Source organism: Medicago truncatula, chromosome 2 (genome assembly GCF_003473485.1).
Source record: "Medicago truncatula cultivar Jemalong A17 chromosome 2, MtrunA17r5.0-ANR, whole genome shotgun sequence".
Taxonomy (NCBI): domain Eukaryota; kingdom Viridiplantae; phylum Streptophyta; class Magnoliopsida; order Fabales; family Fabaceae; genus Medicago; species Medicago truncatula.
Window position 1 is genome coordinate 46,522,328 of NC_053043.1, and position 25,951 is coordinate 46,548,278.

Below are 25,951 nucleotides of genomic sequence, written 5' to 3' on the forward strand. Positions count from 1 at the left end.
AAGCCCAGTTACGGATCCAAAAATTTCAATTAACAAGGCACAATTATGTAGAAAATAATTATTAATTAATAAGATAAAATAATGACATTATTACTCGGGAAAAAAATTGTGATTACAAATTATATCATAATATAACAAAATATATTTCTCTATATATGTGATCAAATAAATATCGAATAATTTATCTCTTACGTTAGTGTATTAAATTTATCACAAATAAAATTCAATAATTTTTAGAGGATATAGTAAAGTTCATAAGAATAATAGTAAAGAGCTATCGTCTTAAGAATAATAATGAAGAGATAACAATAAAATAAAAATTGTTGTGGGGGCAACTACCCCCAACACCCTAACGAGGATATGTGATTAGCTATGCTTTGAGTTCTTGTGCTTGTGGTTTTCATTATGAATAGACAAAGTATGATTCGGCAGCTAAAATGTTAAAATTAAGAGGGTGTTTTGAAATGTCATTACCAAATTCTTTGTCCCACGTAGCTTTCATAAAATTGTGTTCCAAACGAATCTTGAGTCATAAGTCAGAAAGGTGAGTGAAACCAACATTTCTTTCTAGACTAGAAATCTGTCATTTCAAGCAAAAAAACTCTCCAACCACATACAACAGACTTCAACCGTACTCCTTATTTCCTATTATATGACACATTTCCTTCTAGTTCCCTCTTGTTAAAAAAAACTTATACAAACCTTTATATGTTTTTTTAAGAATTTATACAAACCTTTATATGTTTTTTTTAAGAATCTAAACTAACCCCTTCAAATTGGCACCAGAGAGAATCGAACCTGAGACCTTAAGGAGGAGCATACTCCCAGGTTCCAAGTCAATACCACTAGGCCAACCCAAGTGGGTTACAAACCTTTATATGTTGACACTGATAGCTAGCAAAAATGTGCACTAAGCAATTAAAATTCTTGCCTGTTTAACACTTCTTTTGAACAGAGACCCGCAAATATCATCGTGAATATAACGTGTTGTGTATGAAGAGAGATTTTTCTCTATTGGTTTTGTTTAGCCTTGCGTGTGTTAGGCTAGTTTGTACGCTATGTCCTAACTAAACATATATAAAGAACACTTGAATGGTCCCCACATGCCACATCATTTGTCATGAACATAAGTTGATTTTACTCCAATTCCCAGTTCCTTACAATGAGTCTCTAAAATATTTGTTCTTTAATGTAAGGGATGATGGGTTTATTGTGTAAGGGACGGCAAAAAAAAAATGGGACAGTAAGGTTCACGTCATTCAGCTCCAATAAAGGGCAACCCGGTGCACTAAAGCTCTCGCATATGCAGGGTCCAAAAAAGGGTCCCATCAATTGGTGTATTGTACACAGCCTTTCCCTGTTTTTTATACAAGAGGTTGTTTCCATGACTTGAACCCGTGACCTTCCAGTCACATGACAACAACTTTACCAAGTTGCGAGTCTGTTTGGTTCAAGGTAGAACCACAATTTCACCCTTTAATGGGATGCTAAGTCAAGAACCGACTAACCCGCTAGGCATATGTAAATAGTCTCAATGAATCCAATAATTTAAACCAAACTATTCAAATTGATTCTGATTGGTTTCAATAGTTGGTTACTTCATTTCAAACCCAAACCAAACTTGATATAATTGGTTTGGTTCCGAGACTTTTTTTTACCAAACTCCACGACCACCTTAAAACTTTGAATTTAAGAGTTACATTGATGAATGTTATCATTTATATAAAAAATTATACTCAGAGGGGAGAAAGAAACCAATACACAGCAAAAGCCCCCTAGTATATTTTCGGCATGTACAATAGGAAGATGCATGTATCAACCCTTCCCATTCTGTTTAAGTTCATTGAGATGTTCCTTGTCAGCATTGCTTAGGCGGGCTTGAAACTCCGCCCATTCAGTTCTGCATCTTTTTCGGACCTAAAGGAAATACCGGACAAGAATAGTAGTATTAGTTTGTAAAAGAAAGCACAATATGTAGCATAAAAAATCACAAAATATTTGTTTTTAAGAGACCAAGTAATGCTGCTAAGACAACTGATCTTCATTAACAACCCAATGTTTTTTTTTTTTTTGAAGGTCATAACCCAAGATACACTTAGCTCTAGTAGATTTTTGAAAGATAACATTGTTAAATAGGAAATGCACATACCGCCTCCCGTGGATCTGTTCCGTCGTCGGATTGTCCCTGAAAATTATATCATAAAATTAATACAAAAAAACTTTCAAAATAAAACAAGGCCCAAATGGATTGTTATGGCGAGTAGAAGCAACTGTTTTTGCGTCTAGCTGTCATATTTGTCTTTTCATTTCCCTTCAAGGACCTATTTGGATTGTCTTATTTGATTTTATCTACTAGCATAAGCGCTTGCATGAGTGTTTGTGAGAACTTATAGAAATAGCTTATGACATATTCATTATCTCATTGAAACCTCTACTAGAATCACATTCTACAGTTCAAACACCATAGCTATGCTTGGTTGAGTGAGTGAAGAAGATAAAGAGGGAAAAAAAATTGAAAGGTTGAACAACGCAATCCAGATATCTTTAATGTAGACTTTGTTGTGTGAAAATATACTTTTATTGCCAACACATGTTGATCCAAATAGTAAAGAGTTTGGTTTCTCACTAAGTTCTTAATTTGAATCTTATGTGGAAAAAAATAGGCAGTATAAAAGACTCAATTCAAGTCTCATTATCCACCCGACGATACTCAATTTTTTTTGTGATTCATGTGTCTTAATGAGAAATGATTTTTATTTTCTACCTGATCAACTAAGCATAACATAACATATAATCCTAACAACAAGCATATGCATATATAAGAACGTAAAACTTAGAATGTTATCCTCAAAAGAAGTATGTGGACATACTATTTTATAAGCCAATGATGACTAACCTGATTCCCGAGAGAAGGAATTACTTGATGAATAATCCATTGAGAATCAATTACACCAATTCTTTCATGCGCTGGCTGCTAAAATAGGAAAAAACGGATTTATTCAGATTAAAGATTAAACCAATTTTCATGTTCTAAGAATGTTTCATTTGAGTGATAAGAATGTAACCCTGTATTGAGCACAAAATATACATTTTCCACACATAACACTCTGAGGGAAACAAACATAACACTCTGGAAGCCACTTTGACCAACTCAAGAATAAATGAAACCATAGAATGCATAGCAAGAATTACAATTGACCATAATACTGATAATCTTATAGTAATTTAAGAAAAAACAGAAGCTAAAATTCATTATCTAGAACAGAAACACAAATACAATACTACATTATTATAAAACCAGGAAATTAATAAATTATGTGATAAGCTAAAAAGAAAAAAGAAAAGCATAAAATGATGCTTGGATTTAAATCATTTATTGAGCCTATGAGCTCAGCATCTGAAGCCACGCATCACCAATTGAAGCATATCAAGCAATTAACAAGGCTAACGAAAAGGATAAAAGTCCCAGCATTAGGGATGGGTGAGAAGAAATAGATAAGAATATACGATAATAGAATCTCCTTACCGCCACACATCTTCTGAGGGCAAAGTCCAATCCCCATCCATGCACTAGATCATTCTACAAATATATAAAGTTTACCTATTCATTCAGTTATATATTACAATAACCATCATGTGGGACATGACATGAAAAATGAAATATACCTGAAGCATATGCCACACACAACGCCATGCTTCCCGAGAAAAAGCAGGGGCCATAATTTCCACAAATCTAAAATAACAGAAGAAATAATAATGTTAACTGCATAGACAGAGAAAAGAAGGACCACATAGTGATATATCAAAAGTGGAAGAGAGAGCATACGCAGCACAAGGAGGCAAATGCGGATCACTACACCATCCTGGTTTCTCGTTAGTAACCCTATATTGCCAACACAAGATAAATGTTCAATGATTTCAGAAAACGTTTGAATCATGAGATAAGGCACCCTATATTACATCAATGCTTAAAGCTAGAAAGAGAGGAAGGCCAAAGTAATACGTGTGAACTTCACTGTCACCCCTCCGCTTTGTCATCTCCCATGTCAATCCATTATTGGGCTCAATACCAGGTTGAGAGATCTCTAAACCATGTTTTATGACTAAATCCATATACCTATAGAGTAGAATATAGTACATTAATCAAACTGAAAATTGCATATAATGTACACTTTAAGCAGACTAACACATGAAAATCATACTTGTCCCCGTTGAAGTGTTCCACTCCAAGATCTTCATCCCAGATTAAAATATATTCATAAGCTGATACAATATCGGGGTGCAGAAACCTTTTAGCATACCACCTGTAAAATATAAAATTTGAAGCAAAGTGAAGAAAAGTAAGTGAGTGATGCATGCAGTAGAATGCATCATTCCTGATAATGATAAGCTATTTTAAGAATTCCAAATTAAATGTGAACACAAACAATTGGCTTCTCATTCCCCAATACTTAGCTCATGAATGGCACATGTTAAATGCAAACAAGGACAAAAAAAGTTATACCATTTTGTTTGTTTCCTTGCACTAACATGGATTGCATTCTTTGACCACTCAAATTGATCCCATTCACTAGTTCGACCATCATAATGAAAGAGCAAAATTGCAAAATCATCAGAAAACTACAGAACAATTTTATAGTCAGTACTTCTGAAGAAAATATGAAATACTAAATATACAAATAAATTCAAATATGAAAAATGTAGTCTATCTCTAAACCTTTTTCACTGCAGCATCAATGTTATGCCTCTGATCATAACCAACAGTGAATGTAAGTAAATACTTTGGCTTTTTCTTTATGTCCTGCAGAATTCATGGTTTTCGCTGTAAGATTGCGAAATGGAATAGAAATATATGTCTAAGATGTAAGCACTATCCATGTCAAGAAAGCAACTTATCAGCATGCATCTCTAAAAAAAAAAAACTTATCAGCATGTATATCACCCGACAGACTCATATGCAATGGTCTTCATGCATGCATAGATGCTGCATGAAGACAGAAATGAGATTAGTGCAGATCTCTAGCTAATTTGGCCATGCATCAGGGGTAACAGTTTTGATTGTCTAGTATACCCTTTTTCAACTGAGGTTGAAGCATGAGAAAAAAAATAGTTAAGCATGGCCCTCTATTTTCCTATGATACACTCGGCACAACAATTCATAGACACCACATACAAATTAGAGTGTCTGACATCACAAACCATAAACAACACATGCAAATGAGACGGCCGGACATCGCAGAGAGAGTACATATGTGGTTTTTTTTATTCTTCCAATTTCATAAAGGATAATTCTAGTCATATTTGTAGTAATGTAGTTCTACTATATGAGAGCTAAAAGTAAAAATTATATAAGCCACAAATAATTTCTTGCATAGTAAATAACTGTTTTTGTCATATACCTCACTAGGATCACCCCATAGTCTGCGCAAATAAAGATCAGACTCTGATACAACAATTCCTGGGGGTAGTGATTCAGCTCCACGAGGATTTGATGAAGCATTTATCTGCGAAATTAGCAATTTCAAATTATATTTGATTTGTTCAATATAATAAAATGCTACTCGCCTAAAGCAAGTATAATTATATTATGATGACAATTGACAATGACATGCTATATGAAATCTATACACTGAGAAAGTGTTGGATATCTTATTAGAATTGTGTCAGTTTTATTATAATTATAGTAGTTAATTATGCAGTTATGGTTTATTATTATATTATGATTAATAATTAATTAAGTCAGTAGTGGGAGGTTAAGTTTTAAGAATAAATAGGGGAGGGATGGGAAGATTGAGGGGCATCTGAGGATTTGACTGGGAAGGGGCCATTTTGGCAATAGGGAGGTGCAGACCCTCGAAGTTCTGCAATATTACTCTGTAATCAAAGGGATTTTCCCTATTTTATTCTTCTATATCAGTTGATTTCTATCAACTGGTATCAGAGCATCGATCTTGGAACCGTTGTACCGTTATGGAAGAAATGGAGTTTCGAGTGTTTGATGGCAAAGAAGATGCATACTGGTGGCTGCTATGCATTGAGGAACATTTCAAAAAGAGAGATACACCAGATGAGGAGAAGCTGACAGATGCGTTGATGTTACTCAGAGGTCGTGCTCGCCAATGGTCACACTGGTGGAATCGAAGCCATCAACAGGTTAGTTGGCATATGTTCTTACTTGCATTTATTTGGCGTTTTAAACCGGAATATCGGGATATCATGCCTATGTCTGATGAAGAAGAGGAACCTGAAACTGAATTGGAGTGGTTGACGACTCAAGGTTCATTCAATATTCAACCACAAGATATTGACCAGGGCAATCCAAATCCCACCGCGATAGGAGAAGAGAAAGGTTGGGAAGATGTAGAAATGGGGAAAATAGAGAGAGATGTAGAAAATGTCCATATGCATGTCATGATTGTGGAAATGGGACAGGAGAGCAAAACAGATTTGTGCAAACTTCTTTGCAATAAAGAAATGAGTATGGGGTCAGAGATAAGGGGAACTACTGTGGGCACCACGACATCAATCATCCTGTATTTTTTGCTAAAAAATATCACCACAAACAGGGTATATGATCAAGGCATAAGTTTGCATGATTCACACAGTGCTCTGTCATTATACTTCAAGTTATGGGACCCAGGTGGACACTTATGATATCCTTCACCTTGAGGACAAGGTGAATCTTTAGGGGGGGAGTATTGTTGGATATCTTATTAGAATTGTGTCAGTTTTATTATAATTATAGTAGTTAATTATGCAGTTATGGTTTATTATTATATTATGATTAATAATTAATTAAGTCAGTAGGGAGGTTAAGTTTTAAGAATAAATAGGGGAGGGATGGGAAGATTGAGGGGCATCTGAGGATTTGACTGGGAAGGGGCCATTTTGGCAATAGGGAGGTGCAGACCCTTGAAGTTCTGCAATATTATTCTGTAATCAAAGGGATTTTCCCTATTTTATTCTTCTATATCAGTTGATTTCTATCAGAAAGATTCTTAACACCACATTCCAACATGTCTTATGGAAGATAAAACCATGGCCAAAAAAATATAGAAACAAAGATCAAATTCAACCTTTCAAGTAACAGCTTCATGTTCACTCAGTATAGCTGTGCTAACAACCAAAGGATGTTCTCTTAGAATATAATGATAATTATTACCCAAAATATGCAAATTTACTTTTTTGAGAATATAAATGTATAAATGCAAATCCATCTAATGAATAAGCGTGGAGACCTTTGATAAACTAGCTGACCCTAGGGCTTCAATATGTTTGGTTCCAGATGATGATTCAATAAATGGATGAGATCTTCCTATTTCAGACATAGGTACGTCAAAAGAATTCTTTACACCTGAAAGTAAGCTAATCTGCAAATATCCCAGGAAAATGAAGGGAAAGTTTAAAAGGACGATAAGTGCATGATGCAACACTGAAAAGATTAATGGCTGTAAATTTTACCTTAGACAAATGGGCAGATGAAATTGAAATACCAATACAGACTCCAAAGGCAATTCCCATAAGTGCTGTGATGACAATCCGGGTACTGTCATTTGATCTTTTAAGCGTACTAAAGAAGAAATAGTAACAAAGTTCAGGCATTTTGGTTGAATGGACACAGAAAACAAGTGCAAGTAAAAGAGAAATAAAATATTTATATTAAGATATAAAGCAAAGAAAAGAATTATTACTCTATTAAGCTACAAAAACAATTTTCTTCTTACCTGCGCTGCATTATTCCCATGCAGTCAGTGTCTACCAAAATCAAGTCGAGCTAATTTGCACCCAGAAAATAATCAAATCCTTTGCAAACTCTGAAGTGACTATGTCACCCTTCAACAATTAAAGGAAAAACCAAAAACCAAGTTTAATACACAAGTAGAATAAATAGCTAGGTAGGATGTGCAATTGTGTGTTCAACCATATGCATCTATTCTACCTAACTTTTCATCCGACTGAATTAGCCATGGATGCATGCATATGATGTGAATGTATATAAGACAGCACATTACAAATGGGCTGGCTAGTTAAGCATGTCCAGCACATGCATAGGTGTGAGCGCGTGAGTTTGTTGTCCGTTTGTGTGTGTAAGAGAAGGAGAGAAACTGTGAAAGGGGTTAAGATGCAACAATAATGTAGTTTATCAATAACATGATTGAAGGGTGTGCTTGATATGTTAAAAACCACATCACCTAAGAATTTTTAGCGGATCAAACACACCTAAGACATTGAAACTAATTACTTCCAAACAATCAAAGACAGTACCGAACATTTAAAGCCACCATGGTTGACAGGGATCGGGTTAGTTTACGAGCAAGTTTAGACAAACTACTCAACCAGACCTTAAAAAAAAAAAAAAAAAAAAAAAAATTCAAAACATCTTGTAATAACTATGAATTTTAGCAGCTACATGATAAATAAGCATTTCAAATTCCGATACTCTTAAACCATAATCACAAGTCAAAACCAATTTTCACCAAAAACAAATTCAAATTCTGCTAAGCAGCGTCAAAATCAACATTGAAGAATTCAAATTACAGAGTTTTACATCCACATTGCAAATGTTGATCTGAATTACAGAACCTAACTAAGTTAATCGCTTCTATAAATAAATTACAGCAGAATGCTTAATCATGAAGTTAAACTTGAATTTTTTTGTGAAAAACGGAAATGAAAATTTGAATTGAACTTACAGAATCGATTTTGAAGAAACGCGCGTTATGAATTAAGTTTTAAGTTAAGTTGTTGTTGTGCTATCGATCTCGATTGAATGAAGAGAGAGCGAAACCGAGGGATTATATACTGTGAGAGGAATTTCACAAGACTTCAAATGGAGCCTTGACCATTTTTCAGTTGCAGAATGTAAAAATACCAAGTTACCCTTTTTTTCTCTTCTTTTTCTATTTCCGTCATTGACCATTCACAAGTTTTTTTTTTTGTGAAGGGATGTTAGAGTGTGACAAGTTGTGGACACGTGGCAAGATATTTTGATGAAGATATTTTTCTTAATCGGATACTTTTACGCGTAACTGAAAAGGTTAATTAGAAGTTTTAGAAGAAAGAAAGCAATAGATGACAAATATCTTTTTTAAAAAATATTTAACATTGTTGCATGTTTGACTGGATTCAAACTTATCAACATTGTTGGTATATAGTTAATGATTCATAACTCTTTTTGACTAGATTAATGATGCATACTAATTAGAGAAATACCATGATATATTTAATTAACACTATTTTTTAAAGATATTTAATTAACACTTACTAACTTTGATTTTTTTTTTTAAGAGGAAACTTTGATCTCTTTCCGTAGTTGAAACTTGAATATATAAAAGACTAATAATACATGAATTATTTTACTCCCTCCGTCTCAAATTATACGACGTTTTGGGTATTTCACACATATTAAGAAATGCAATTAATATTGTGTGGAAAAGAGATATTATGAGTTGTTTTACAAAATTATCCTTAATAAATAGTATGAAAAAAATAAATGAAAGAATTGAAATAAGAGAGAGTAATAAATAGTTAAGGTTATAATAGGAAAAATAATATTAAAGTTGCATTGGTATTGTAAAGTGACATACAATTTGGGACAAATTTTTTTCCCTAAAGCGACATACAATTTGGGACGGAGGGAGTAAAATGTACTCCCTCCGTCCCTTAATAAATGACCTAGTTGACAATATGCATTATTGATTTGATATACTTTGACCATACTTTTCTACTAATTCGCAAAGATAAATAATATCATGTAAGATGTTGTTGGATTCGTCTCGATAAGTATTTTTAAAATATTAAAATTTTATAATTTTTTTTAGTAGAGAATTGAAGATATCAAAGATAAAACATATGCATTGGTATGTGTGTCAGAATCAACTAGGTCATTTATTTAGGGACGGAGGGAGTATTTGTTTTTTTAGGAGATTTTAAAGGATATAGGTATTGATTGATATGATTAAGCTCCTGCCCTTCCATCAAAGAGATCATAATCTTTTCGTTTTTTGTGACACATGAACCTTTGTGCAATTATTTTTCTTCTTGCTTGATGAGAGAATATGGATCTATGGTTTGTCCACACACATATATACTCTGATATTTGGTCAAATGTTGGTATTTGATCGATATGGAAGACTATAATTTGGTCAAATGTGAATCAATATCTATCTATTCGATCATGCCAACGTCATTTTTTTAGTAAATAAAAAAGTTTTATGTTGAAATTAACATTTTTAATCTTTTAATAAATATGTTTAAAGTTTTAAAATATTGACTGCACAATTGCCAAAATATTATTGTTAAATTGGATTTTTTTAATAAGTATCTTAAAGTATCTGTTAATATTTTTTTTATTTATTTTAGTTACGAGTAACAATCAAACCAATAATGATTTTTTTTTTTTTTGGTACAAGAGAGGGCAAAGCCCAAAAGAAAACAAGATTAAGAAGTTAATCGAACATTCCTAGGCATGCAAGCCCCGGATAAATCATCAAAAAAGATTCTTTTGACCTCACAAGGAGGAGACTCCAGCACAAGAAAATTAAAATGATCTGTAGAAATGCTTAAATTAGCGAGTCAATCAGCACTCCTATTTCCTTCACACCAAATATGGGTGAGTTGAACATTCCAACTCATCTTCAGCAGCTTCCGGATACGGTAAACTAAAACCAATAATGATTTAATTAATTGAAAATCTAATAAAATTAATCATTAGATGAGTTGAAATTGTTTGGTCAGACATTCATCCTAATCGGGGGGTTCAGACCCGAACTTCTTCAATTGTGTCTGTAAATTTTCACTAGTCATTAATACTCTCTTGAGAAGAAAAAAAAATGAGTTTGATTTTCTGTAGTCAATCATTTAGGTGGCAGCCAAACTTCAAAGATCAGTGTCATAATGTACTCCAAGAGTTTATGTCGTGCGTATACATTGAGATGTTTGTTGAAGGTAAAAGAGATAATATTAAAGTGAGTTGTAAAAAAATATAGATAGTTTGTATATATGTTAATCAATTGTAACATAAAACAATGATAAAGAAAAATGAAAACAAATTAAATATATGGGAGCGTTTGTTTAACGGACACAAAAATTATTTTTTGGAATAACTTATCCGTGAAAGTATATATGAAAATTTGATTCTTAGATTTTTTTTTTTTTGAAGAGTCTAAAATGAAATATATTAACACAACAATGGCCTTCCTAACACTAGGTGTGCTAAGGAAGAAACACCAAAGACAGAACAGAGTAACAACAATATTTACAAGGTATGAGCCAACACCATAAAACAACAAAGGAAACTACATAATTTAGCCGATGCCTAGTAAAGTGAACGGATTAAGCCACCAACCATGATAGTTAAAGGGAAGAGTAACATACTTCACTTTCAACTACTTACAAGTTAGCAACTTAATCCTGTCCACCACCTGCATAATTGAGCTATCTTTTGCGTTAAAAATTATGTTATTCCTTTCCTTCCAAATTTTCCACACAATCGCACACCAAATAACCTGCAAAACAGACTAACGAGACTTAGTAACCCCGCCTAAGAGCCTGAATTGAGTGAAATGCCTGATACATCTTGATTGAGTGTCGTGTTGACACCAAGCCATTGAAGAATGAAATTCCAAACCGATGCAAAAAAATTACAATGTAAAAATAAATGGATGGATGTTTCAATAAGACCACAACCACCAACAAAAATTTGATCATCAAAGTCAACAACATTTCGCCTATAAAGATTACTCTTTGTAGGAAGCCGGTCACGAAACAAGTGCCACACAAAAAGCACCACCTTCAAAGGGACATCTTTATGCCAAATAGAAGGCACTACCACCGCATTATCAGCATAAACCTATTCCATAAGAGAATTGTATGCACTTCGAACTGTATAGCACGAAGAAGAATTCGCCTTCCACTTTCAATTATCCTTTTTGTGGACCTGTAGAGAGACATTCTTAAGTAAAAGCCTAAGTTTCCCTGACGACTCCTCCTCCCACGCAAACAACCTACACCTCCACCTCCACGTGTCACCCTCTTCCTCCCAACCTAAGGCTCTCATTGTTGCCTGTAACACCCCGTTTTCCCAATATAAAAATTTCAAAACAATTATCAGAGTAATCATCAATTAACGGGATATCACATTCAAACATAATCGCAAAACAGTTAAATAACAATTTAACTTTCAATAAAATATCTCAAACATTGCAGCAGAGTTAATTCAAATATCCATAAATCGTTTTGGCACGTAGGCCCCATCAAAATATCTCAAATAAGTTAATCAACATCATAAATATCATAAGTGAGCACGTAAAGGAAAGAAGCATGCATAACATAGACCCCGTCCCGTTACGTATCAGAGCGACCTAGACGACTCAGTGAGGCAAGGCCACTCACGACAGCAAACTGCACACTAAGCTCGATCACCTGCAAGTTACTCATACGAAGAGCAACATTTTCAAGCAGAAGGGGTGAGATTTCACAAAACAATAACATTAATCAATATAATTCAACAATCATAATTAACAACATGAACATATTAGACATCATTGTAACTTTGATAAACAATTATCAAGTAATCACATCATTCACAACATAACATCTTTTGACTCGACAATGCGACAATGCAAATCTAAACCTCTTATATGCATGTGGTACCAATCAGGGCATGAGCCCCCAACAGTTTAGTATTAATATACTTTCAGGGCATAAGCCCTCAACAATTATTTGAGCAAATGCTCCATCGTGGTGAGGACTAAGCTCCAGGGCATGAGCCCCCAACATATGTATGCTAATGCATGGACTCAATCAATCTAAAACAATCTTAATCAACATCTCAATATGCATCCAATAATTTGGAGCTCAACAACATCTTATTCATCTTACAATGACTCATGCAACTTAGTTCAATAACAAAAGCAGCATATTCAGATCACAACAATATTATAACTTCATAATAACAATTCATTTTCAACAACATCAAGGTTATTTAAGAATAAATCAAGTAATGCATTTAATCATTAAATCACATTACAAACAGCTTAACAATTCATAACAGCTTCACAGATCTCAGTTAACATCTTAAATAGGTCACATTACTACCCTAAGTTCCATTCCTACTCAATTCATTCAACTCAGGTCACGACATTCTCAAAAGCACTCAGTTTCTGGAAGTGCTCGCGAGGCGAGAGCATCTGCTCGCCATGGCAAGTACTTGCCAGATTTCCAACTAAGGTTGTTCCGGGTTCAATCTCGTTCTAAGTCATCCTCTAATCTTTAATACACATCTAAAGGTACTCAAAAGCATCTAAGGTTCAACTCAAAAGTCCAAAACACGAAAATCAACATGCTCTCTGGTCATGCTCGCTATGGCAAGTAAGGTTGCTCGTTGTGGCGAGCTACGACTTGTAACTCGCGAGGCGAGGGGTATTGGCTCGCGTGGCGAGCGATGAACTTCATCACTCGCGAGGCGAGGATCATCGATCGCCAGGGCGAGCGATGAATGTTGGCTCGGGCAGAATGCAATTTTTACGAAAAATACATGATCTCACATGGTTCTAAGCCTAATTTCAATTCCAGAATTCATTCTAAACATAATCTAAGGTCAAGGGACGTTTTCTACAACAATCTAACAGCTTATCATCATCGGATCATCAAATTCTCCTATTAACCCTAATTTCAAAAAATTTCTAATTCAATCCTAACTTTGTTAATTGATCATCAGAATCATAAGAATCAATATTACTGAATCATTAGTCTCACCCTTACCTTGTATGAAGAAATCGCAGCTTTCCCTAGGTGATTCTCTCTTCTCTTGACTTTTCCTTCTTTTCTCCAAAAACAGTCGTACGTACAATTTTCTACAACCTAGGTCTTTCCTTTTTATATCTCTTCCCAATATCTTATCTTATCTCACTTTCTCCCCCAAAACTCTCTAAAATCTCAAAACAGCCCTCAACTAAATATTTTATTTTATTTTCAAATCTTATTTTATTTAACAATAAAATAAGTCTCATATCTCAAAAAAATCATCAAAACTCATAACTCATCTCAATATCATCCAAATCATCTAAATCGTCATAAATCAACAAAATTCACACATATATTATATAAATATAATATAACTCGTCTAAACTCGATTAAATAATTAATTAAATAAAAGTGGGCGTTACATTGCCACCATCTCCCCTTTCAACAATGACAAATCATACAACCTATGAAATTTATCCCGTAATGTCAACTCGCCCTCCCAAACATCCATCCAAAATCGAGTATTATTTCCATCACCTAAAGATCGACTGACATTACTATTAAACCAACCCTCCGAGCGCAAGGCCGAGATTTTCCGCCACCAATCAGAACCCTCACGACCCCCATCACACAAGTGACCGCCCTCTAATCCGTTCCTCGCCGCCAACACCCTAAACCACAAACTATCCCTATCCATCAACACCCGCCAACACCACTTCCCTAATAACGCTAAATGAAATTCTTTTTATTTTTCTTACCTCCAACCTCCTCACTCCGACAAATAGATTTCCAGTCAACCCAAATAATTTTCCTGTGGTCTACACCCTCCCCCCCCCCCCCCCCCCCACACACACACACACACACACACACACAAAAAAAAAAAAATTAAAATAGATTCAATAGATAAAACAATACCTGACGGAGCCTTGAAAAAAGAAAGAGCATAAACAGGCAGGGACGACATGACAAACTTCAGTAAAACCAAGCGGCCACCCAAAGACAAGTGTTTCGATTTCCAACCTGACAGTCTAGAGTTAATGCGGTTAATAAGAGGATCCCAAAAAACCAACCGACCTGCATTCCCACCAATAGGCAACCCAAGATACATAAAAGAGATGGTACCAACCTTGCAATTCAAAACCGTTGCCGCTTCTGACAACCACGAACCGCGAACATTAATCCCTACCAGAAGACTTTTAGAGAAATTCACTAATATTCAAACGGGATGCGCATTCTCACCGTCTCACATAAGAATAAGTCTACGGAATAAGTGAAGTAATAAAAAGTTATTTAATTCCCAGAAATCTTTATATTATACTCCCTTCGATCCTATTTATAAGAGAAAATTGACTTTTTAGATACATTCAATAATGTATGTATCTAGTCAAGAACCTAAACCAAATACATAAATTATTTAATGTATCTAAAAAGTAAATTGTCTCTTATAAATAGGACCGGAGAGAGTATCTAAGAATAATTTTTTCTCAACCTTGCAACAAACATGTGTATAATTCATTAGTTATGTAATCCCGAAAATGTTATTTGTAAACTTAAACACCCCCTATAGAACACATGTTTCCACTTATTACTGATGTGTTCTATACAAGTACACGACATGTCAAGAAGTGGTGAAGCTCAGTGGGATTAGGGCGGGCCATTGTCCCCTAGGAAAAATATATCTAATATATAAAATATACTTTGTGAGGTATTTTAATAAATTGCATTCAGAGTTGCATTAGGGTGTTCAAATCGAAATCGAATTAATTCAATAAAAAACAAAACCGTAAATCGAACTAGTTTAATAAATTCATTTTTATATTTTCAAATTTCTTTTTTCAAGTATTCTATATGGATCTACCTAGTAAGAGATAATTTTAAATTTATAAACTCATTTGATTAAAAAAATATCTATTTAATAACCGATATTTTATCACAACCTTATAACATATTTTTACCATTCCTTCAAAAACAACATATTTTTACTACTAGTTTTTTGATAAACTATTTGAAATAGTTTATAACTTATAATTCATCATCGTTTATCTCAATTTCTTCGTTGTATGCTTAATTGATCAAAAAATAAATATTGCTTTTATGTTATTTCATATTGTATAAGTTAATTTAATTTCCTATTAACTACCATTAACTAAAAAGTAAAAACGTTCAGGAGACAGAGCAGCTATGAAGTCCGGATACGAGATACAATACGGATATAATACTGCACCGATACGTCGATACGGAAAAATTTTAAAAATCAAGATACGATACGGCTGGGATACGTTAATAAATAAAATTATATAATTAAATGAACAATATAATTATAACCATTTTTTTAATATGCAAATATATTAGCAAACAAAAGAAGTCAGTCATAGACTCGTAGCACATCAACATCAACATAAATACAAATAATATTGATGATTAACAGAGTGATGCTTAGTCAATTACATACACAAAATATCCTAAAAAGAGCACCATCGGTGTTATACTATATCCAAAAGGAACATTGTTAGTGTTATACTATATCGATAAAAAAAGGAGCACTATACTCAATAGTTAAGTTATTTTAGTAAACATTAATTGAAAAGTATTGGGGCAGGTAACGGTGCAGGATAATTATCGGATACTGTCCTGATACGTATCAGGAAAAAATAAATTTAATCTTCAGATACTCTCATGATACGTATCAGAAAGTATGCAGGTATCGATGCAGGATTGGCAGGGATACGATACTTCATCCATTTTAAAGTATCCGAGATTCAGAGCAGAGCAGCATGACAAATAGAGAGAAAGAGAAACAAAGAGAAAGGGTGGGTAGTCACTAGTCATCAGTTCCCAGCTCTCTCGATCTCAGTCACTCACCTCAATCACCGCCTTCACACTAGGCGGAAGCTTGCTGGCGCATCACTCCGACGGAAGACCCTCCGACAAGTGAGTCATCTTATTCTCCCTCCGCTGTTCTAGAATTGTTCAAAACTGATAACTAAATTGTTGTTGAATTCTATGAATTTGTAGTTTCTGTTCTTCAAAAATGCTCCCTGCACCTTGTAAACTATCATTATTACTTTGATTTTGGTTCACATTCTTATGGAAGTAATTTCAATATTCATGTTCTCACAATTCAATTATATTCTGGAAATTTTAACTATGAATTATGAACTATTCATGCTCAATTTTCTACAGCCCAATTTAAAACGTGAAAAAAAATAATCTTTTATTTAGTATAAGTGTTGTTGATTCTTGAAACCCTATATGTTTAAGATTTAGGGTTTATATAAAACGTAAAATCTAAACTTTTCATGCTTCGTTTTCTACAACCCTATCAAAATTGTTTGATAAAAAGTCTATGCTTTAGTCCAAATGTTGATTATTTAAACCCTATATCTGTAAGATTTAGGATTTAGGGCCTAAACCGGTAAACACTAAACTATTCATCCTTCATTTGCTACAACCCCATCTAAAACATTTTAGTAAAATTATCCTTGAGTCCAAGTGTTGATTCTTTTAACCATATATCTATAAGATTGTTGTGCAAAACTTAAATGGAGGGTAGGTTTGGGACCTAAGAGTGCACTCCTCTCAAGTTTTGAAGTTCGAGTGCTCCCGGTGCAAATTTGTGTGTTGGGCCAGTCCATACAAAGCTTTGGTTTGGCTTTAATTGGGCCCTCCTGCTAGTGGACGGTGGGATCGGTTCCCCGGATTAGTCGATCATTGGGCCGAATATTGACGGAAAAAATCCAAATTGAGGAACTTTTGCTCATATACAAATTGTAATGTGGGTTTGGTGTAATGTCTCATCTTAGTGATAACATATTTAAAAGATTCCAATGAGTTTAGTAGGGAAAAAAGTTCACTAACCAAAAATTTAGTAAGTAATATAAAAGCAACCTTAAATACGATAGTAAGTATGTCTCTATATGCAATGAAGCGGGTTAACAAATCTAAAGTGTGCAAAATATATGGTTAACTGGGCCATATGAGTAATATGAGTAAACTGAACCAAACTGAACCATATTGAATGGTTCAGTATAAGTTAAAAAAAGATCAATTAACTGAACTTAAATAAAAAACCAGTTTGAATCATTTTTAAACCGTTTTAATCAAAAACTGAAATATAAAACAAAAATAATAAAATCAAAGGCACAAATCGATTCTCTCTCTAAAATAAAAAAAAAATCAAATCGATTCTCTCTCTCTGCCCAGTCTAATTCTTCTTCCACCGCCACTGTCCAAAGTTCCCATCGCGGCGTGTCTTCTGACGAACCACAACTGTCTCTCCGACTTCAAACTCGCCGGCAAAAGAATTTCAGTTTTCATTGGATCTGATTTTCTGTTTTAGCTGTCACAGATCAAAATTTCTTCTCCACTCAATAGTTATTTGCAGGTTTGACATAGAAGTAGATTTGAAATTCATTGAACAGAAACCAAACAACAAATTGCTAGACTAAGTTTGAAAAATATATATAGATTAAAAAGAAACTAAGGTTGAAGCTGATAAATTGGATCATGAAATTGTTCTTAGTGAAAGATTTTCACATTTCAATTGTTGATTTCAATTTTGTTGAATCTTCATCATCTGCATCTTAGTTTGATTTGAGATTTTTTATTTTTTTTTAACCAAAATTGAGAATGTGTTAAGAAAATCTGGTTTGAAAATAAAACAGGTTTGAATTTGGTTTAAATGAACTGATTTAACAAATTAACCAGTCTTATTTCAAAAGTGGTTTTGAACTGAATTGGAACTGATTTAACAAATTAACCAGTTTTTGTTAAAGTGGTTTTTGAAAACTGAACTGAACCGTTAATAGAATTCAATTCAGTTTATGAACCATGGACATCCATATTAGTCATCATCAGTGCAAACAATGAAATTGGATTGAATTTAAGCTCTGTTGTGCAATTTCCGTTCCTGTTATGGTTAAGTCGTGCCTTTTTATTTTTTTATTTTTATTTTTTTTATAGTTTTTGATGAAGTTAAATCTCCATGCACTCTTCATGTCTCATTATTTTTAATTCAATGTTGCAGATCTTGAAGTTGAGATACATCTATGATCTTTGAAGGTTTTTGATTAGAAATTTTTTGTTATGGCAACGGCAACATACCCACCACCACCACCTTATTACAGGCTTTATAAAGATTATGTGCAAGACCCTGAGTCTGCTCCAGAGCCTCCACCACCAATTGAAGGAACTTATATCTGTTTCGGAGGCAGTTACACTGTGAGGTTTTTTACCCTTGCAATTTTGATATTATTATGGTTCTAATTACTATATGGTAGTTTAAATAGCTATTTATTCCAGACAATGTTGCTGAGATAAGCCCTGCTATTACTATGACACTTGAATAGACATTTTGGAAGAGGAAATTGTGCAGAATGAAAAGTTAGCTTTAATTTATGTGTCATTTAATGGAAAATTAGTATTTATTTTTACCTGATTTTAACTTTGGCATGTGCGTTATTCTAAAAGCTTGGAGCTTTTTGGTATATAAAGAAACCCAAAAGTGCTTTTATTTGCTTCAAAAGTTGTTTTAATGAACATGACAACTTTGCTTCGTTTGGATTGACATATGAAAATCCTATTATGAGCTTATCTTTCAAAGTGTTTGGGTGGTCTTAAATAAACAACCTATGACATGTCCATAAGCTATTTTAAGATAATTTCAATAAGCTCTCCAGTATAACTTATGAAAACAGCTTATAGGAAAACAATTTGACTGTGTTTTGTTTGATCAGTGAAATAACTTATACGTAAGTGCTTATTTAATAACCCTTTACCTTAGAAACGCTTAATTACGATGCTTATCCAAACGGGACTAGTGCTAGAGAAAGCTCCCATCATGGCAGGGTTTAGGGAATGGTTAGACCCATGAGGTTGAAAGGTTTCCCTTTCAAAAGCTGTTAAAATATTGTCATCTAAACATGGGTTCTATTTACTATCTAGTTGTTTGGTATGTCATATTTTTGTTGTTGTGATCGGATGCCATCCATGAAGCCCAAAGACTTCAAAAATGGAAAAGTACTGTGTCCAACATGTATCTGATACCAAGACACATTTGATACTACCGGATAGGTACCCGAAGTTCCAAAAGTATCCCATAACATTATTTTTTTCCTTTGAAACTTCTCAAATACATCTTCGATAGTTTTGATGGAGACAAGGATTGGTCATTAATTGTGAAGAGAGAGAAATTAAAGTTTTAAAAGCAAATTACAATACCACATTTAAGTAGTTTATAAAAAGCAGTGGGAGTACATCAACAAGACCCTACACACACACACACACACACACTCCGGTCTCGAATACAGGACTACCTCACCCTTTAAGAAAATGAGTTAGTATCATTTAGTTTTCTTGATCTAATCACAAAGATTAACACATTCTCCAAACCACCCTTTATTGAAATCTGTTTCATGAGAATCAAAGGTTATTGGAATATTAAACTCTAAATTGATCAAAGGACATTTTAGGAATGATATCATTAATTTGGGTAATGTAGTTAAGATTTGCGTATATTTTGGACCACCAAACCTGGATTTTTTTGCTGTTTATATCCGTGATCAGGTTGAGTTCAGTCTAGGGTTTTACTAATCATGTGCCTCATCCAACCACAAACCTTGAGATAGGTTGAGTTCAGTCTTGCAAAACAGGGTTTCCTATTAGTTTGTGATGTAATTATCCAAAAATATCTGTTTATGTGTTTGAGATTTTATGCAGAAGCCTATTTGGTGTGATCATGTCGTGTTAATATTTTGTTTATTTATTTTTACACAGACTAGTGATGTTCTACCAAGCTTGGAAGAACAAGGGGTACGCCAACTCTATTCTAAAGGACCTAATATTGGTAGGCTATCTTATGCTTTTTTGTTTTTGTTTTTTATGCTCAGTTAAATTTGAAAATGTTGCGAAGTGACCGTATGAGTGTTACAGATAGTGTGGGTTTTAATTATATTATGTATTTCAGTATTATCCTTTGTAGTGTTGTCAAACACCGGTTCTATAGCATTGCGGAATTTGAACAAATCACTATTGTTCAATGATAAGCAAAGCGCTGTCAAATAGCTGCTATAGCGGCACTTCACTGTTGTTGCATAGTGAAATTTGGACAAACCGCTATTTTGGGATGTTCTGGATCACTATCTTTTCACTTTTTTGTCTATATAATAAGCGTTTCTTTTGATTAACCTCTTTTGGTTTTTGTTTCACATTTTTCATTTAGGTCCTTCTCTTTTTGTAATCTTTATACATGGGTTGGAGCACCTTTAGCTCCAGCCTTTTTGTCTAAAGAAAAAAACATTGTAACCTAATATGTGACGGTGTATAGTCTAGACTTGTGTGCCTGATATTTTAGGCATTATTAACTTCATAGTTCTTTATGTGAGGAAATGCTGAATTGGTCACAAAAGCCAATGCATAGTGTCTCTACTAGATAACTTCTTACTCCTTATAGCTAACATCTTACCTTCTATAGATTTCAAGAAGGAGCTGAGGTCACTTAATGGAGAATTGCAACTACACATTTTGGAGCTTGCTGATATTCTTATTGAGAGACCATCACAATATGCAAGGAGAGTCGAAGAAATTTCAACTGTGTTCAAAAATTTGCATCACCTTTTGAATTCACTGCGTCCTCATCAGGTAAACAATATTCTAGACAGCTATAAGTATATAAACTTGCCTTTGATTTGGATGCTTCTGGTCTTTTTCCCGTTTCTGAAATTTTCGTTATATCATGTATTTACTTTATAGGCAAGAGCAACTTTGATTCACATTTTGGAACTTCAGATAGAGCGCCGTAAACAAGCTGCGGAGGACATAAATAGGTCTGCAATACTTTTCCTGATTTTGTTTTTTAATTTCATTGGCTATGGTTTCAGAACCTTTTGCAAATTTGTTGGTATGCTTGTAAGTTGTAACCTTCATGGGTTACTAAATCCACAAGTTAGTTCATTCTTTTGAAAATGGTGAAAGTTAACACAAGACTCTTAACTTCTTCACACTGGGTAAACCAGTAAACAAACTTAACTGATTCAGGGAAGTCATATTTATTATTGATCTCCCTAAATAGAAATACAAGAGAAGATAAAATAACTAACATTAACAACAACCTTAACTGACTCACCAGATACAACAACTAACTAGCACAAGCCTATCCTAATTCGTATTTCTACATGTCTTCCTACTGTTGCAACATTTTCATGAGGACTAGTTACATCCTGCCTAATAGCTAGAACATAAGTTACTGATATAGAATACAGTTCATTATAAAGTCAAAGTTTGTTATTCATATTTTAATTATGGAAGGCTTCCTTTATATAGATTGTACTTTTTTGATAACATATGCAAAACCTGACGAATTTAAGGCTTGGTCCTCCTTCATAGGTTCATACACCCATGGCTGCTTACTAGTTTTTTTCTTTTTTTATTTTTATTTTTATTGAAAGAGTTGATTTCCGGAATCTAGAGTTGTATGTTGAAATAAAATTTTATTTGCTACAGTCACTTTTCCATTTTAAACTGTGGATGAAAGATTATAAACTGCAATTTTTAATAATGTTGTTAAAATTGATAATGGAAACATCATCTGCCATACCTGTTACCAAACTTTTTCTAATGAAATACAGTCATTTAATTTGACAACCAGAAATCATAGCATCTCACATTGGCCTTTCCCATAACTTGAAAGACGGTTCCTGGTGTATTGTTTGCTGTATACAAATAAAATGACTGTAATACTAATAGTGCTTTGGAAACTTGATTGGTCTAATTTATGAGATTGTATAGTTAGTTCACCAAAATTGATAGGAGCAACCATTTTTGCCCAGTTTTGCCATGGCCAAAGACAATGCTTCTCTTTTATATTATAATAATAATTGTTTTATGATATGTATGGTAATTATTAAGCTCTTGAGATTAGTCTTTTTTAACCTACTTTCTCTTTTCTTTTTTAGGAGGAGAGAAGAAGCTCGAAGAATCCTTAACGAGTCATTGGCAACACTTGATGGCCATTAAAGCATAGTTAGTTATGGTCAATAAACAAAGACAATCATGGCAACCTTAAGGGAAAATTGCACTAACCTCGTTTAAGGTTTCACTAAATAACAAAGACACCCCCTCTAATTTTAAATTAAGCACCTTATGGTTAGTTGTTGTTAATAAACAAACACAAACGATGTTTTTATGTTTTGGGTTTCTACTTATACAAATTTGAATCATGGCTAGTTTCCTTCCTTTTCATCAAATCAACAAAGACTCCCTGTTATTTTCCAAAATTAAGAAAAGGGACTATTAAAATTGAACAGATCAATGAGTCTTATTAAACATTAAAAAATGAGCGAGAAAGAAGCAATAGACCACGAAAATGTATGCTTGGAGGATACGTCAGGAGAAATAAGGGGAAATTAGTGATAGATTTCCCAAACAGCAAACTCGATTTGGCAACAAATTAATTTCAAATTAGTGAGAGATTTCCCAAACAACAAACCCGACTTCAAATTAGTTGGTATGTGTGTGAGCGTTATAAAATTTGGATATCAAGTTTGATTTTTACTGATAAAAAGAAGTCATGTAATACTGTCATGGGAGGGTGTAGAATGGAGTTTGCCACGTGGGGGTGTTCAAATATTAGCCCTCTTATCAATTTATCATCATAATAAAAAAAAACCAATAGGGTGGGTTACCGATAAATAAAAAATGAAAGATACTCTATCTGGTATAAGTAAAAAATACTTTTTAAATTCATTGAATAATTGATGTATTTTATCTATATTATAAGGGTTTAAAAATTAGTTCTCAAGGGGTTTAAAAATATTGAGAGTGGCCTAATAAAAAGATATTATCATGGTTTTTTGGGTTGGGTTGAGCTGAATTAATTATCTGGCCCGACTCAGACTCAAAACTAAGGGTGTGCGTGGATCGGTTTGTGTTGAGTTAGACCAAACTCAAAACCCGAATCATATAGGATACTTCGGTTTGGGTGAAGCAAAATAACCACCTATAATATCATTAAGTCGGTTTGGATAAACCCATTAATTTTTGACTTGGGTTGGATTGGCAACTGGATTACCCAAATTCTTTTCCTGTTTTTAATATTAAATAATTAAATGTTGAGAACTCGTAATTTTTCATAAAAATTATTCTACTTTTTATTTTCTTAAAAAAATTGAGTAACTTATTTTCACTATTTTTTTAACATAATAAAATAATAAATAATAATAATAAACAATAAACTCTATCCTAGAATACTTGCAACAAATTAAAGTTACGGCATAAAATTGCATTAGAATCAAACGAACTAAAAAGTGAAACATCTTCATTTATAACGTTAGCATGTTTTTATTTTCAATATATAGGGTGCACTGCGTCAGTTTTGGAAACATGACCAAAACCTTTGATATTTTCCTTTTACCTTATAAAAAAATAATATTAATATTATTGGGTAAGTGTATTTTTGTGTCTTGGTATGGCCCGTAATCCATTTATTTTTAGAGAATTGCTTTTCTAACATGTTTTTTTTTTTTCTTCCTAAAAACACATAGAAAATACATTTTTGGTAGTTAACTACCGCTGGCTCCCAGCTGTAGTTAACTACAACTGGTTTTGCTACACTTAAATGCAATTCCTGGTAGAGAATCAATTGTGATTTTATGCGTTTCAGTCGAAAAATCAAAATAAATCGACGCTTATTCGGAATGCTACGAAACTTTACAGATCCTCTAAATGTATTTTTTATAGAGGTGTCTGAAAAAACAGCTCAAAATTCAATTTCTAGGTCGATATTTTGGTTTATTGAGTTTTTGGCGCATTAAAAATTCATATTTAATCCATCCATTGTCGGAAAATTTTAATTTTTTGTGGGAAATGTTTTCTTTTTATGTCCTTAACATGTGCGAAAAAAAAATTCAACATCTATGTAACTTTTCCGGACGCGCAGTTGAAAAAATAATTGCGATCTTACGCATTTTGGTAAAAAAATCAAAATAAATTGAAGTTTAGGCAAAATACTATGTAAATTTGAAAGCTTAAAATGAAAAAATTCTGAAAAAAGATCATTCTGAATTTTAAAGTCCGAAAAAAATCTGAAAAACACTAACAATATAATTCGGAAAATTAAATCTGGACCAGGAATAATTTTGAAAAAAATAGAACGCGCAAAAATAAAATAGAGTAAGAAAAGTAATACTCAATTTGTAATTTTTGCAAGGCCCACCCTAGCCCATGAATGGCTCACCCATCTACCCAATAACTTAGTATAAAATAGGCGCCTTTCAAAATCCCTTCATTCAAATCATATTCAATTTCAACTGAGAAAGAAACATTCATTTTTAAAGTTCTTTATCGTCTTTACTTTCATCGTTATTTTCGTTTCTGCTACTGTAAGTAAAAAAAAAAACAAAAGCTTTTCTTTACAGTGATATCATGGCACGTTTCTATATATGATTGCTTCATTGTATTTCTTTATTTTTACAATGATTTGAAGGTTGTTCATTGATTATATTTCTTTCTTTTTACAATGATTGGATTTGAAGGTTGTTCATTGATTGTATATCTTTCTTTTTTTTCACAGGATGCCTTGTTCATGCTTTAGGATCAGAAGTGTGAGGTGTGAGGGGCAAAATTGCCCTTACTACCCATACTTTCAAAATGATGAGGAATACCGCAACATACATACTGTATTTGGGTACAGAAATATCAGGAGAGTGTTTTTTTCAACTGATAATCATGATCGAAGACAAGAATTGGTTGATTCCCTAGCTTGGGAAGCAAGGAATAAAATGCTTTACCCTTTTACAGGGTCTTATGGAGTTCAGAGAGAGACTGAAGCCCTTGTAGCTACTCTGCAAAATCAGATTGCCACTCTGGAGGCAGATTTGGCCAATGCTCAAAATTCTGGTGCAGCTAATCTCAATCTCAATCTCAATCTCAATCTCAATCCTCATCAAATGCCACAGATACCTAATCCAAATCCTCCTCAAGTGCCGCAGATGCATAATTTTTTGGGTCTACCTAATGTCAATGCTGATGTCAATGATGTTGTGAATCAAAATCCTCCTCAAGTGCCATAGATACATAATCCCAATGCTGCTGAAGTTGTTCCTATTTGAGCTATTTTATTATTCTACATTTTTTAGAATTCTTTTGTTGTTTACTTTTTTCTGCATTGGAGTTGAATGACACATGAGTTGTCGAATTTCTTTTTTCAGAA

The 25,951-nt window shown here is 33.5% G+C and overlaps 3 protein-coding genes across 5 annotated transcripts; 2 read left to right on the top strand and 1 right to left on the bottom strand.

The window, feature by feature from the left end:
- Positions 1-1,523: 1,523 nt before the first annotated feature.
- LOC11419112 (uncharacterized) lies at positions 1,524-8,866 on the bottom strand. 3 transcript variants are annotated; one of them, XM_013609847.3, is made up of 15 exons: positions 8,694-8,865; positions 7,725-7,833; positions 7,462-7,570; positions 7,239-7,370; positions 5,400-5,504; positions 4,718-4,801; positions 4,505-4,620; positions 4,203-4,304; positions 4,004-4,117; positions 3,827-3,883; positions 3,667-3,733; positions 3,527-3,580; positions 2,897-2,971; positions 2,150-2,185; positions 1,524-1,917 (listed from the first exon to the last, which is right to left on the bottom strand). In XM_013609847.3, the coding sequence occupies exons 2-15, from the start codon at positions 7,742-7,744 to the stop codon at positions 1,816-1,818; spliced, it is 1,173 nt and encodes a 390-aa protein (XP_013465301.1). In that variant the 5' UTR covers positions 7,745-7,833; positions 8,694-8,865; the 3' UTR covers positions 1,524-1,815. The 3 variants fall into 3 exon arrangements, with proteins under 3 accessions (XP_013465301.1, XP_024632565.1, XP_003597263.2); XM_003597215.4 differs by having other exon boundaries at positions 1,545-1,917; positions 2,897-2,974; positions 8,694-8,864; XM_024776797.2 differs by lacking the exon at positions 7,239-7,370 and having other exon boundaries at positions 2,897-2,974; positions 8,694-8,866.
- A 7,591-nt stretch (positions 8,867-16,457) lies between these two features.
- Positions 16,458-22,988, top strand: LOC25487810 (mediator of RNA polymerase II transcription subunit 7a). Its single transcript, XM_013609849.2, has 6 exons — positions 16,458-16,677; positions 18,773-18,966; positions 20,521-20,590; positions 21,218-21,384; positions 21,496-21,569; positions 22,698-22,988. Exons 2-6 carry the CDS (start codon positions 18,832-18,834, stop codon positions 22,756-22,758), a joined length of 507 nt encoding a protein of 168 aa, XP_013465303.1. The 5' UTR covers positions 16,458-16,677; positions 18,773-18,831; the 3' UTR covers positions 22,759-22,988.
- Positions 22,989-25,313: 2,325 nt separating this feature from the next.
- On the top strand, positions 25,314-25,811 carry LOC25487811 (LOB domain-containing protein 30). The gene has a single exon (XM_013609850.1). It carries the CDS (start codon positions 25,314-25,316, stop codon positions 25,809-25,811), a length of 498 nt encoding a protein of 165 aa, XP_013465304.1.
- The last annotated feature ends 140 nt before the right edge of the window (positions 25,812-25,951 follow it).